At 47.7% G+C, this 15,485-nt stretch overlaps 1 protein-coding gene across 1 annotated transcript in view; it reads left to right on the top strand.

Moving 5' to 3' along the window:
* The window catches only part of LOC144601114 (uncharacterized), a 552,083-nt gene that overhangs the window by 525,351 nt on the left and 11,247 nt on the right, over positions 1-15,485 (top strand). Inside the window, exons 8-9 of the mRNA XM_078413066.1 lie at positions 1,891-1,899; positions 5,875-6,752. Of these exons, the coding sequence (XP_078269192.1) occupies positions 1,891-1,899; positions 5,875-6,709 (844 nt within the window). The 3' untranslated portion in view covers positions 6,710-6,752. Of the gene's footprint in view, positions 1-1,890; positions 1,900-5,874 lie in introns of the transcript that reaches the window.

Below are 15,485 nucleotides of genomic sequence, written 5' to 3'. Positions count from 1 at the left end.
AATCAAGAACCAGAGGACATAGACTCGTGATGAGGGGAAAGACTTAATAGAAACCCGAGGGGTAACTTTTTCACACAAAGGGTGGTGAATGTATGAATTGAGCTGCCGCAGGAGGTATTTGAGGCAGGGACTATCGCAAAGTATAAAAGACACTTAGACAGGTAAATGGATAGGACATGGATCTTAGGGCCAGATGCAGGCAGGTGGGACTAGTGTAGATGGGACATATTGGTCGGTGTGGCCAAGTTGGGCCGAAAGGCCTGTTTCGACACTGTATCACCCAATGACTCTATAATCAATGCTCGGCGTGAGCTCGGTCGGCTGGAGTGTCTGTTTCCACGATGTACCTACAATCTAAACTAAAGAAGACGATAATTTAAAAGACCAATGCGTATTGGCTTCAAAGTATGAATTACACACTACTGTCAAAACAAACCCACAACAAAAAAGCGACGATTCCCTTTCGAAAGACAGTTAGTCACTTGAGGGGGGGGGCGTGGACTTGGGATAGCCCCGCCCCCTCATTACGATTGGTTGGAGGACCACCCGCCCGCTTGGTCCTCCAACCCTTTTGCGCGATTTCCATTGGTCCGTTGCGCAGGTACCGATCGGCCAGCTGAGCATGCGCGGGGACAAAGAGAAGACAGGAGGAGAGAGCCCGCGGGGGAGACGATTCATAAACTTCGGGGCGGGTGTCGGATTCACAGATGCCGAGGATGGTCCCACAACCGAACATCAAAGTGCGAACGTTACCCGCCAACCCCAGGATGAAACGATGAAAGCAGCCACTCGCTCCTGTTTTCTGTCCCGCTCCGGACTGGTCCCTGCAGACGGCAGTTGGGACCCACGACGCATGCGCTGCAAATTCGGGGCTCGACCCCCAAATCAACGAAAAAACGCAGGAACCCAGGGAGCGTCTGCATGTCCGAAATTACTGAATTAAAAAAGCGACAGCGAATGAAGGTAATGTGGTGACGGAGCGCGGCATGTCTGAAAAAGAGGGATAAATGCAATTGTAAACCAGGCAACTGTATTAACATTCTTAAATTTGCCGATGACACCATTGGGTGTGTGGTTGGTAGTGTGGAAGAAACGTTCTGGCAGTCACCGCCCTCAGCCATCAATCGGCTTCTCAGTGAACCTGCATGCCTGACGTTATCTTTAGACTTTGGAGATACAACATGGAAACAAGTTCTTCGGCTCACTGAGTCCAGGCCGACCAGTGATCACCCCTATCCGATGCACTAGGACAATATACAATTTTACCGAAGCCAATTAACCTACAAACCTGTGCGATTTTGGAGTGTGGGAGGTGTTGTACTTCGTGGTCCGGTATCTGTTTTACCTTTGTTAGGACTCTGGACTGACCACAAGTACACGTGTTTAAAAGGTTAGAATGCTGGACCTTAAATCCAGGCTGTTTATTCCACGGCTAACTGGACCAGAGTGCCCGCAAACAACACGTCGTTTTCATATATACATATTGCTACACGGGCACACAAAGTAGTCCTTGTGATACACAAAGTAGTCCTTGCAATATCACAACATCCCCCTTGTCTTATAACAGTATAACAGTATAACAGAGCTTTATTTGTCGTTCGGTACCGAAGTACCGAACAAAACTACATAGCAGTCATAGAAAAAAAAAAAGAACACAAGACACATAACCCCAACACAAACGTCCATCACAGTGACTCCAAACACCCCCTCACTGTGATGGAGGCAACAAAACTTCCCCTCTCTTCCCCACGCCCACGGACAGACAGCTCGTCCCCGACCGACCCGCACAGTCCCCGCACCGGGCGCTGAAACGTCTCGCGGCCGAACCGGGCGATGAAAGGCCCGCGACCAAGCCTTGCGCAGCTAAGTCCCGCAGCCGAGCCGCACCAGCGGTGAAAAGTCCCGCAGCCGAGCCGCACCGGACGGTGTTAAATCCCGCAGCCGAGTTGCACCGGACGGTGTTAAATCCCGCAGCCGAGTTGCACCGGACGGTGTTAAGCCCCGCAGCCGAGTTGCACCGGACGGTGTTAAGTCCCGCAGTCGAGTTGCACCGGGCGGTGTTAAGTCCCGCAGCCGAGCTGCACCGGGCGAAGTAAGTCCAGCGGCCAGCCGCACCGGGATGTAAAGTCCAGCGGCCGAGCTGCACCGGGGATGTTAGGCCCCGCAGCCGAGCCGCACCCCGCGCCGTGAGGAAGAGAAAAGTTCCCCACACCCACCCACCCACCCACACCCACCCCCACCCCCCACACACCACCACCCCCTCCCACACATACACAACCAAAAAATATATATAAAAATCATCCCAACACCGACACTCAACAAAAAAAAGACGGACAGACTGCTAGTCAGTCGCTGCCACATATAAACTAAAAAATATATTTAACAAACAAACTCTAAACACCAATGTTTTTTTATACACACCATAATTCTGCACGAGTAACAATTATCAATGGTAACGTGCAGGTTTCTTACTGACACGTCCTGAACGTGTCACATAATCTCCATCAGCATTATGTGCCAGTAGTTCCTCCTCTACATATTTGGTCTCCGTCCTGTTGCTGTCGCAGCGGGGACCAAAGCCTGGTTTCTCCAGTGGTGGAACATCTCTCAACTGCACTCGATTCCGTCTTAATCTGTTTCCATTCGGTGCTTCAATGATGTAAGATCTTGATTGGGGTTCGTCACAGATCGATCTCACTTCTGCTGGTATCCAGACATGAGTCGCTTGATCCAGAACCCGGACCTTCTGTCCAATGTGCAATGGTTTCAAGTCTTGTCTCTTGACCGAATTGTCAAAATGCGCAGGGTTTCCGAACTCGGGCCTGCATAGGGCTGGGGCGCGATGTGGGCCTTCACACACCACCCTCAGCTGCTTGCAGCGTCCCGTCGGTAGCTCGGTGCTGACTTTTTATCAGGTAATTATAGATATATATAGTGGCCCCGTCGAGATGAATTCCTCGCATCCCTTATGGAGCTGGAAAGCATTCATCTTTTTTTTCTACCTTTTTTTGTTTGGGTCTTTTTTCTTTACTGTTCTAGGGCTAAATCATCCCACCGCTTCCACCATGTTGTATTTCGTGGTCCGGAATCTGTTATACCTTTGTTAGGACTCTGGACTGACCTCAAGTACACGTGTTTAAAAGGTTAGATTGCTGGAGCTTAAATCCAGGCTGTTTGTTCCACGGCCACCTGGAACCAGAGTGCCCACAAAGAACACCTCGTTCTCATATATACATATTGCTACACGGGCACACAAAGTAGTCCTTGTGATACACAAAGTAGTCCTTGCAATATCACAACAGCGGGAAACCACACTACCTGGAGAAATCCCATGTGGTCACAGGGAGAACATAGAAACTGTGTATAGACAGCACCTGTAGTCATGATCGAACCGGGGTCTCTGGCACTGTAAGGCAGCCACTCAACAGCCATGTCACTGTGCTGCCCTATTATTGGCCCTGATTTATCTGAGCCTTCTTGCTTCCAATTACCCCAATAAACAATCTATTCCCTCTACCATCAGCTCCCAGGGGTGACTGTGTGCACCATCTACAAAATGTTTTGAAGTTACTTAAGTGAGTCACTCTGATGGCACCATCCAAATGCACAACATCTGCCAACAAGAGAAAAGATAATAGGTACACCGGAACAGCAGCAGCAGACCATGAATAAAATCATAACAGCTGACAGATTTATTCTACAGTCGAGACGCATTGGCTCATGGTTGGCTGACATAAATTCTTTGGGTTGCGATCCTTCTTCAGACTTCTTCTGAAGAATAGTCTTGACCTGAAACATCACCCATTCCTTCTCTCCAGAGAAGCTGCCTGTCCTGTTGAATTACTCCAATTTTGTGTGTCTATCTTTGGTTTAAACCAGCATCTGCAGTTCCATCTCACACATAAATTTCTGGGCTTAATCATAGAGCAAAACAGCATGGAAACAGACCCTTTGACCAGCTTGTCCATACAGACCATTGGCATTCTGGGCAAGTCCCATTTGTGCATATTTGTCCCAAATCCCTCTAAACCCTTTCTATCCACATATCTGTGCAGATCTCTTCAAAGTTGTAATTGTATTCGATTCTCTCGCTACCTCTGGTAGCTCATTCCAGATGCAGACTACCTAGTGAGTGGAAAAAGTTGCCACTGAGGCCTCTCTTAAATCTCTCCCCTCTCACCTTAAGCATATGCTTTCTAGTTTCCTCGACCCGGGGGAAAATACTAAGTGTTCACTTTATCCATACCCCATGATCTTGGACATCTCAATAAGGTCACCTCTGAGTCTCCTACCCTCCAAAGAACAAAGTCCCAGCCTATCCACCTCTTCCAAAAAATCAAGTCCACAAGTCCGGGTAGCATTCCGGTGAATCTTTTCTGCACCCTTTCCAACTTTACGATATTCTCCCTATAGCTCGGTGACTAGAACTGCACACAGTACTCTAAGTTGATCTCACTGACTACTTGTATAGCTGCATCATACTTCATGTGCCATACTTTTATACCCAATGATGGCAAATGTGCCAAATGCTCCCTTTATCACACTGTCCATTAAACGTCCTGCATTCGGTCCAGTTCGGTTAGGTTTATTGCCACCTGTACTGAGGTACAGTCAAAAGCATTTGTTGGGTGCTAACCAGTCAACAGAAAGACAATACATGATTACAATCACTCCATTTACAGTGTACAGATACATGATAAGCGAATAGTGTTGTGCAAGGTAAAGCCAGCAAAGTCCGATCCAGGACAGTCCGAGGTAAATTGTAGTTCAGGACTGCTCTCGCGGTCGGGTAGAGAATTTATTAAATACTGCACAGATATTTTTAAAATGTTCTCGTGGTAGGATGATTCAGTTGCCTGATAACAGCTGGGAAGAAACTGTACCTGAATCTGGTGATGTGCGTTTCATACTTCTATACCATTTGACTGATGGGACAGGGGAGTGACCAGGGTGCAACTCATCCTTGATTATCCTGCTGGCCTTGCCGAGGCAGTGCGAGGTATAAATGGAGTCAATAGACGGGAGGTTGGTTTGTCTGATGGTCTGGCCTGAGTCCACAATTCGCTGCAATTTCTTGCGGTCTTGGATGGAGCTGTTCCCAAACCAAGCTGTGATGCTTCCTGATAAAATGCTTTTTATGGTGCATCTGTAGAAGTTGGTGAGAGTTGCAGGGAACATGACAAACTTTCTGAGCCTTCTCAGGAAGTACAGGCATTGGTATGGTTTCTTGGTCGTTGCTTCAATATGGGTGGTCCAGGAGAAGTTCATTCTCCTGGGACACCTTGTACCTGCACACTCAGACCTCTCTATTCTCAAGAACAAATGTGAAATAAAAATAACATGATTGAAGTACTCATTGAATCACCTATCTTTGCGCAGTTATCACCACGCCCCAAACCTCGTGACCTCTATTTATTCTGAGGTTTGATCATGTCCTTAGTAATGGCTTTTGTAAACTGTTTTACAGGGTATTGTCAGTAACGGATTTGCAGCTCGCAAACTCAGACCAAACTTTGCATCAATTATTGACTGTCATTCAAGACATTTGAATATCATAGTTTTTATTTTAAAAGAAAAAAACATCTCTGTATTCCATGAAAAAGATTTAAAACTTGCCTGGCTGCTAAAGAACCAAGACCAGAGTGTGCCAGCATGGTGATTGTGACTGGACCTTCAACCATTTACACAGGCTGAAAAAATCATACACAGGAGAGACTCAATACATGTTCTGTGTGGGGACAAAGTCTCATTTGATTCAGAGAGTCCGCATGACAATCAGACCATGGAGAATCCCTGTAAATGTGTGGACTGTGGGAAAGGATTCAATTACCCTTCCCAACTCGAAACTCATCAGCGCACACACACCAAGGAGAGGCCATTCATCTGTTTCATGTGCGGGAAGGGATTCACACGTTCATCCCACTTGCTAGCACACCAGCGCATTCACACCGGGGAGAGGCCTTACACCTGCACCGTGTGTGGGAAGGGATTCACTGAGTCGTCCAAGCTAAAGGCGCATCACCAGGTCCACACTGATAAAAGGACATTCAATTGCTCCAATTGTGAAAAGAGTTTTAAAAGCTCACAGTACCTGCGAAGACATCAACAGATTCACACCACGGAGAGGCCTTTCACTTGCTCTGTGTGTGGGAAAGGTTTCACCCACTCATCCAAACTTCTGGTGCACGAGCGAGTCCACACGGGTGAATGGCCGTTCACCTGCTCCGTGTGCGGGAAGGGTTTCAACCAGTCATCTGACCTGCTGACACACCAGCGGATTCATACCGGGGAGAGGCCTTTCACTTGCTCTGTGTGCGGGAAAGGATTCACTCGCTCGTTCAACCTCCTGGTGCACGAGCGGGTTCACACCGGCAAAAGACCGTTCTCTTGTTCCGTTTGTGGGAAAGGGTTCACGCAATCCTCCCATCTGCTGATCCACCAGCGGGTCCACACCGGAGAGCGGCCATTTTCCTGCTCCGTGTGTGGGAAGGGATTCACTTGTTCGTCTAGTCTCCTAGTGCACCGACGAGTCCACACAGGAGAGAGACCGTATTCGTGCTCTGTGTGTGGGAAAGGATTCACTTCCTCATCGAGCCTTTTGGTGCACCGCCGAGTTCACAGTGGGGAGAGGCCATTCTCCTGCTCCATCTGTGGGAGGGGATTTACTCAGTTGTCCAATTTACAGTCACACCAAAGGGTTCACAAGTGATTTTATTCTAATGCAATTATGGCAGTTAATCACATCCACAGCAGACCCATGATCTTCTTGAGAGATGAGCTTTGATTTTGTTGATATTACACAACTCCAGGTCAGGTAGAGGATTTATTCAATACTGTACAGGTATTAAAAATGTTTTGTTTTAATGATGTGTATTTGATTCTTTATCTCAAAAATAGGAATTGAAGTCACAAAGACTGAACATTGATGGAAGTCCATAATAACGCAAGACAAATTTGCATTACTTTATAGAAAGAAAACTTTCAACGTACAAAGTTACAGAGTTTTGAAATGCAACCTGGAAACAGCCCCTTCAGCTCTTCGAGTCCACACTGACCATTGATCACCCGTTTACGCTAGTTCTATGTGATCCTACTTTCTTATCCTCTCCCTGAACATGGGCCCAGAAGCGAGTTTGGTATCTCGACCGCGCATGCACAGGTCACGAGCGCTAAACATTCTCGCCGGCTGAGCTGCTGCGTGTATACAGACCTGTGTTTCATCCGTATTTTCCAGTTTGGCGTCTGAGGTAAGAAAATACTGCTTTCAAAAGTATTAATTAGGTGTATTTATGGTTAATTTGTACAAAACTATTATGATTTTGTACGTTTTATTGCTTTATGCTGAGGTGAATGAGTGAGATCGTGACAATTTTGCATTGTAACTTGTACCGGAGCTGCTCCTCAAGTGGGAATATGTCACACTTCCCAAACCATTAGTTATTCTTGGTTTTCTCAATCGTCTTGGATTGTCGGTGATGCAAAAAACAAACAAACATTTGAGTGAATGAATTGCTGCTTTGTGCAGGCGGTGGCTACAGTCCAGAATGTCAATGGATGACCACTGTAAACTTGAAGCTACTGTTCGTGCAGCGATTAGACAGCTGCAGAGGTCAGCATCCAGCGGAGCAGTTTGTCTGATTAAACCCTCCCTATAATATCCACCCAGAAGCACATCACTCTGGTAGACACAAAATGCTGGAGTAACTCACCGGCAGCATCTCTGGAGAGAAGGAATGGTTGATGTTTCAGGTTGGGAGCGTCTCAGGAGGGTCTCGACCCTTTCAGGTCGAGACGTTCCCAACTTGAAACTTCAACCATTCCTTCTCTCCAGAGATGCTGCCTGCCCTGGTGAGTTACTCCTGCATTTTGTGTCTACCGGAGTGATGTGTTTCTGGGCTATATTTTAGGGAGGGTTTGATTAGACAAACCGTTCTGCTAGATGCTAACTTCTGCAGTTGTCTAATCGCTGCATGAACAGCAGCTTCAAGTTTACAGTGGTCATCCATTGACATTCCGGACTGTAGCCACCACCCGCACAAAGCAGCAATTCATTCACTCAAACGTTTGTTTTCCTTTTGCATCGCTGACAATCCAAGAACGATTGAGAAAACCAAGAATAACTCATGGTTTGAGAAGTGCGACATATTCCCGCTTGAGGAGCAGCTCCGGTACAATTTACAATGCAAAAGAAAATTGTCATGATCTCTCTCACTCACCGAAGCATAAAGCAATAAAACCTACTAAATCAGCATCGTTTTGTACAAATTAACCATAAATATGCCTAATTAATAGTTTTGAAACCAGTATTTTCTTACCTCGAAGAAGCAAAACTGGAAAATACGGATGAAACGCAGGACTGTATATATGCAGCAGCTCAGCCGGCGAGAATGTTTAACGCTCGTGACCTATGACCTGCGCATACGCGGTCGAGATTCCGAACTCGCTTATTTCCAGCGGCCAAAATAACCTACAAACCCACACGTCTTTGGAATGCAAGGGGAAACCAGAGCATCCGGAGGAAACCCAGGCGGTCATAGGGAGAATGTGCAAACTCCTTGCAGACAGCATCCAAAGTCAGGATTGAGTCATTATCTGGCGCTGTGAGGCTGCAGCTCTGTCAGCCACGCAACTTTGCCGCTGAAACCGCAAACTCTTCCATAGTTGTGATAAAACAAACTCTCCCATAGTTTCATAAAGATATTGACAGCAGATTCGATACACACTTAAGACATGTCCTTGACTGAGCCCCTCTAAAACTAGCGGACATGGTCTTAACATTGATATCGGGGTGTACACATTTTTTTTTAACAGGCTGTGATTTACAGCCTCTTTTATTGTGGCGGCAGGCTAGAAAAGAATGAGTTGGAGCCCTCAACTAGGGATTCAATTGTCAAATGAGGGAGAATAAATTGCAGAAACGCGGGAAAGGGCGGCGCAATGGCCAGTTCCTCCAATTAGGCAAAGATTCGATGGCCTAATTGTTTCTGCACAGTAACCCTTTCAATATTTCTATTTTTCCATCTCTTTATGTGGCTTTTCATTCACCTTGACGGTCTCTTAAAAATCATAATGTGTTTCACCTTTTTGCCCCACCCTCCCATGGAGAGCTGAGTGATGCACTTCAGGGAATAAAAAATATTGAAAAGTGTTTTGTTTTTTTAAGTGTAGGTGCTGAAATATAAGTGGAAACAAATGGACATACTTAGCAACCTGACAAAGGGTTAGAGTTAGGAGTAGGTATGGGAACAGTCTTCGAACTGAAATGTTATCGTTTTTTCCACAGATATTGCATGATCTGTTTAAGAAGTTGTAGATAGGCTTACGGATATGCAGGGACATGGATCACGTGCGGGCAGAGGAGATTAGTTTAGCTTGGCATCATTTTCGGCATGGACATTGGGGGGGTGAACGACCTGTTCCTGTCCTGTCCATTGTTTTATTCACAGCATTCCCACTTGTTTGCAATCTATACGCACACCTCCTGGGATTCCTTTAAGACTGAGATAAAAGGAACTGCAGATGTTCATTTCCAAAAAAAGACAAAGCACTGGAGGAAATCAGTGGGTCAGGCAGCATCCCTGTAGAACATGGATGGGTGACATTTCGAGTCGGAACCCTTCTTCAGAACGATTGTGATTGGGGGGGGGGGGGGGGGGTGAGTGGCAGGACAAAGCCTGACGATTGAGGGGGGTTTTGATAGGCAGATGGTTGGACAAAGCCCAGAGATGAAAGGTATGAGTATAAGGATGGAAGAGGTGTGAATTATGAAGCCAGAGGAAAGAATATTGGGGGAAGGGGAAAAATGCAGGAGAGTCCAGATGGTGCACAGGGAAGAGGAGGAAATTGGGTGGGGGGGGGGCATGAGCATTGTAGGTTAGTTACCTAAATCTGGAGACTTCAATGTTCATACCATTGGGTTGCAAGGTACCTAAGCAGAATATGAGGTGCTGTTCCTCCAGTTTGCATAGGTCTCAATCTGGCAATGGAGGAGATCAGTATGGGAATTGGAATTAAAATGTTGAACGGCTGGAAGATCCAAACGGGCTTGGCAGACTGAGAGCAAGTATTCAGTGAAACGATCTCCGTGTCGATGCTTGGTCTCGCTGATGTAATGAAGGCTGCATTGGAAGTGCCAAATGCAGTGAATAAGGTTAGATGTGGTACACATGAACCTGTGTCTCATCTGGAAGGTGTGCTGGGGTCCCTGGATTGATGTGAGGGAGGAGGTATACAATCGGGCATCACATCTCCTGCAGATAACCGCAGGAGAAAGTACCTAGGGAGGGGGTAGTTTTGCTAGGAAGGGAGGAGTGAAACAAGGAGTTGTGGAAGAAGCAGTCTTTGCAGAAGGTGGAAAGTGGTAGGGATGGGAAGATGTGACTGGTGGTGGGATTACATTGGAGATGATGGATGATTATATTGTGGATACGGAGGCGGGGGTGGGGGGGGCGGGGGGAGATGAGGACCAGAAGAAACTTGTTCTTATTCCTTCTGAGAGTGCAAAACTGTAGAAAGCGGAGGAGATGTGGTTGAGTGGTCCTTTTATGAAAGGACCCCTCACTGGAAAACCATGTTTACTAAAGGAAGAGGACATCTTAGATGTCCAGGTAAGCCTCATCTTCGGTGCAGTTGCAGCAGAGACAGAGAAATTGAGAGTAGGGGATTGCGTATTTGCAAGAGGCAAGGTGGATGGAGGTGTTGTCCAGACAACTGTGGAAGTTGGTGGGTTTGTAGTAGACGTCAGTCTATAGTCTGTCCCTTGTGATGGAGACAGAAATATCAAGAAAGGTAACAGAATATTCAGAGATTATCCGAAGGAATTTAAGGCCAGGCTGGAAGTTGATGGTAAATTAATGAAATCAACAAGGAGGCATCCATAATGCGGTTGTTTATGTAGCAGAGAAAGAGGTAGGGAATGGTGCCAGTGTACGGTTAGAACAAGGACTGCTTGATGTACCGAACATAAAGGCAGGCCTAGCTGGACCCATGCAAGAGCCCATGGTTACACCTTTAAATTAAAGAAAGAGAGGATTAAAAGGGAACCTTTATTAAATCTGAAGAAGTCAAGTCAAGTCAAGTCAAATTTATTTGTCACATACACAATGTGCAGTGAAATGAAAGTGGCAATGCCTGCGGGTTGTGCACAAAAAGAATTACAGTTACAGCATATAAATAAAGTTAATAAGTTACTATTAGTGTCGACAAAAATTTAGTCTCTGGGGTTATAAAAGTGGACAGTCCTGATGGCCTGTGGGAAGAAGCTCCGTCTCATCCTCTCCGTTTTCACAGTGTGACAGCGGAGGCGTTTGCCTGATCGTAGCATCTGGAACAGTCCGTTACTGGGGTGGCAGGGGTCCCTCATGATCTTGCTTGCTCTGGATCTGCACTCCTGATGTATAGGTCCTGCAGGGGGACGAGTGTAGTTCCCATGGTGCGTTCTGCCGAACGCACTACTCTCTGCAGGGCCATCCTGTCCTGGGCAGAGCTGTTCCCAAACCAGACTGTAATGTTGCCGGACAGGATGCTCTCTACAGCCCCAGAGTAGAAGCAATGAAGGATCCTCAGAGACACTCTGAATTTCCTCAGTTGTCTCAGGTGGTAAAGGCGCTGCTTAGCCTTACCCACCAGTGCGGCAATGTGCGTTGCCCTCGTCAGATCCTCTGCGATGCGGACTCCCAAGTATTTAAAACTGCTCACCCTATCCACAATAGACCCATTTATCTCCAGTGGCGTGTACGTCCTTGGATGTTTAGCCCTTCTGAAGTCCACAATCAGCTCCTTTGTTTTAGTGTCATTCAAGAGGAGGCTATTGTCCTGACACCAGAGTGCCAGATCAGCCACCTCCTCCCGGTATGCCTTCTCATCGTTGTTGGAGATCCGGCCCACCACCACAGTGTCATCAGCAAACTTGATGATGGAGTTTGAGCTGAACCTGGCCCCACAGTCATGTGTGTACAGGGAGTACAGTAGGGGGGCTAAGGACGCAGCCCTGGGGGGATCCTATGTTCAGGGTGAGGGAGCTAGATGTGTGTTCCCCCATCCTGACCACTTGGGGCCTGGCAGTGAGAAAGTCCAGGACCCAGGCACACAGAGGGGTGCTAAGCCCCAGTTCCAGCAGCTTCTCAACCAGTCTGCTGGGGACTATTGTGTTGAATGCCGAACTAAAGTCAATGAACAGCATCCTCACATAGCCCCCCTGGCTGTCCAGATGAGAGAGAGCGGTGTGTAGAACCTGGGAGACCGCATCATCCGTGGACCTGTTCGGACGGTATGCGAACTGTAGTGGGTCCATGTTGCGAGGAAGGAGGGCGCAGATGTGCTTCTTGACTAGCCTCTCAAAGCATTTCATGACAACCGAGGTGAGGGCCACCGGTCGGTCAACTCAAAGCGTCACCTATCCATGTTCTCCTGGAATGCTGCCTGACCTGCTGAGTTACTTCGGCACTTTTTCTGTATACCAGCATCTGCAATTCCATGCTTCTACCTTTATTACTGCTCTTGTGTATTGCCTGACTATCCTAAATTATTCCATTTTACTTTTTCACTTTCCCTCCCCCACACCAGTCATGAGCACAATTAGGTCACATGGCCCAACGAGTCTACACTGCCATTCAATCATGGCTTGGCACAAAATGCTGGACTAATTCAATGGAACAAGCAGTATCCTGGGAGAAGGAATGAGTGACGTTTCGGGTTCAGACCCTTCTTCCCACGTTTTATCATGGCTGATCTTTTTTTTCACCTCAACCTCATTTTACATTCTCCTGTAAACATTGACACCATTATTGGTCACAAAGTCACTCCAATCAGTCTGTAGAAGGGCCCTGGTCCAAAATGTCGTCTGTCTATTCCTTCCAGAGATACTGCCTGACCTGTTGAGTTCCTTCAGGTCTTTGTGATTTACTCAGGATTCCAGCATTTGCAGTTGTTTGGGTCTCTTTATCACTAATACATCTTGCAAAATTTAATACCTCCAAGAGTTTCATCTGCTGACAGCTACATTACATGAGCTGTACATGTGTGTAGGAAGGAACTTCAGATGCTGGATTAAACCGAAGATAGACACAAAAAGCTGGAGTAACTCAGCGGGTCAGACAGCTATATATAAGAAAATAACTGCAGATGCTGGTACAAATCGATTTATTCACAAAATGCTGGAGTAACTCAGCAGGTCAGGCAGCATCTCGGGAGAGAAGGAATGGGTGACGTTTCGGGTCGAGACCCTTCTTCAGACTGATGTCGGGGGTGGGACAAAGGAAGGATATAGGTGGAGACAGGAAGATAGAGGGAGATCTGGGAAGGAGGAGGGGAAGGGAGGGACAGAGGAGCTATCTGAAGTTGGAGAAGTCGACGTTCATACCACCGGGCCGCAAACTGCCCAGGCGAAATATGAGGTGCTGCTCCTCCAATTTCCGGCGGGCCTCACTATGGCACTGGAGGAGGCCCATGACAGAGAGGTCAGACTGGGAATGGGAGGGGGAGTTAAAGTGCTGGGCCACCGGGAGATCAGTTGCATTAATGCGGACCGAGCGCAGGTGTTCAGCGCAGCGATCGCCGAGCCTGCGCTTGGTTTCGCCGATATAGATAAGTTGACATCTAGAGCAGCGGATGCAATAGATGAGGTTGGAGGAGGTGCAGGTGAACCTCTGTCTCACCTGGAAAGAATGTTTGGGTCCTTTGATGGAGTTGAGGGGGGAGGTAAAGGGACAGGTGTTGCATCTCGTGCGGTTGCAAGGGAAAGTGCCCGGGGTTAGGGTGGTTTGGGTAGGAAGGGACGAGTGGACCAGGGAGTTGCGGAGGGAACGGTCTCTGCGGAACGCAGAGAGGGGAGGGGATGGGAAGATATGGCCAGTGGTGGGGTCCTGTTGTAGGTGACGGAAATGTTGGTGGATAATATGTTGGATCCGCTGGCTGGTGGGGTGGAAGGTGAGAACGAGGGGGATCCTGTCCTTGTTGCGAGTGTGGGGATGGGGAGCAAGAGCGGAGCTGCGGGATGTAGAAGAGACCCTAGTGAGAGCCTCATCTATAATGGAGGAGGGGAAGCTCCGTTTTCTGAAAAACGAGGACATCTCGGAAGCCCTAGTGTGAAACACCTCATCCCGGGCGCAGATGCGGCGTAGACGGAGGAATTGGGAGTAGGGGATAGACTTTTTGCAGGGGACCGGGTGGGAAGAAGTGTAGTCCAGATAGCTGTGCGAGTCGGTGGGCTTGTAATAAATGTCCGTCACTAGTTTTTCTCCTGTGATGGAGATGGTGAGGTCCAGAAACGGGAGGGAGATGTCAGAGATAGTCCAGGTATATTTAAGGGCAGGATGGAAATTGGAGGTGAAGTGTATAAAGTCAGTGAGTTCTGCATGGGTGTAAGAGGTAGCACCAATGCAGTCGTCGATGTAGCGGAGGTAGAGTTCGGGGATGGGGCCAGTGTACGTCTGGAACAGGGATTGTTCGACGTACCCAACAAAGAGGCAGGCGTAGCTAGGGCCCATGCGAGTGCCCATAGCCACGCCTCTGGTTTGGAGGAAGTGGGAGGAGTCAAAGGAGAAGTTGTTGAGGAGCTTCTCTAGAGAAAAAGAATAGGTGATGTTTTGGGTAGAAACCCTTCTTCAGACTGTGAGAAAGAAGTAAAAAGGGTTAATTGATTTAAACTAAGGACCATGAGAAATAGCTGACGTGACTAAGAACCGCAAGAATAAATAGTGACATTCCGAGGATAAGGGCAAGATATCCAAGGAACTAGTGACGTTCCAAGGATAAGGGCAAGATAACCAAAGAATAAATAGTGACATTCCGAGGATAAGGGCAAGATATCCAAAGAACTAGGAGAGAGGGCAAGATGACGAGAGCACTAGGGGAGAGGGCATGAACTACTCTGTACTGCGCCTGCCTAATGAGATGAATGAATATTGCAAAAACGCCCCGCATGACAAGATGCCTCATTTAAATGTACATGCGATGTATGATGTGGGAGGCAACAGGGGCGGTGTCGTTAGATTGTGCACCTCAGTGCTCCGATTGGAAGGAGCCCGAAGGGGAGGAATTTAGGATGTGACAATTGTAAAGTGAAGTGAATAAAAAGAAGGGATTTTCCCGACCTCGGTGTGTCTTGAGAGGGAAGGCACCCAACTCTGCAGACTTGCAAATAAAATACTTGTTTCTCTAGATTGTCTCGAGCATCGTAATTGTGAGCACTCAAATTTGCATCTCACAGCTTGGGGGCTCGTCCGGGATCGCCACTCCGGCCGGCTGACGGGAGTATACGGAAGAAGGGACGGTGCACCCCGCTGAGTTCAGCGGTCTCAGACTCCTTGCTTGCCGTCAGCGGTTTGAGCGAGTGATACCTGGACCAGAGACTCGAGAAACAAGTGGGAGGACCAGGAAATCGCGAGGAGCTAAATCGAGTGATTCTTGTGCACAAGACCCGGGTAAGAAAACTGACTATTAAGTACTACTCGGGCGATTACAGCTAAGATCGGAGGGGAATTCCG

The sequence above is a fragment of the Rhinoraja longicauda genome, chromosome 16, assembly GCF_053455715.1.
Source record: "Rhinoraja longicauda isolate Sanriku21f chromosome 16, sRhiLon1.1, whole genome shotgun sequence".
NCBI classification, from domain to species: domain Eukaryota; kingdom Metazoa; phylum Chordata; class Chondrichthyes; order Rajiformes; family Arhynchobatidae; genus Rhinoraja; species Rhinoraja longicauda.
This window is presented reverse-complemented; position numbering and strand designations above follow the sequence as displayed.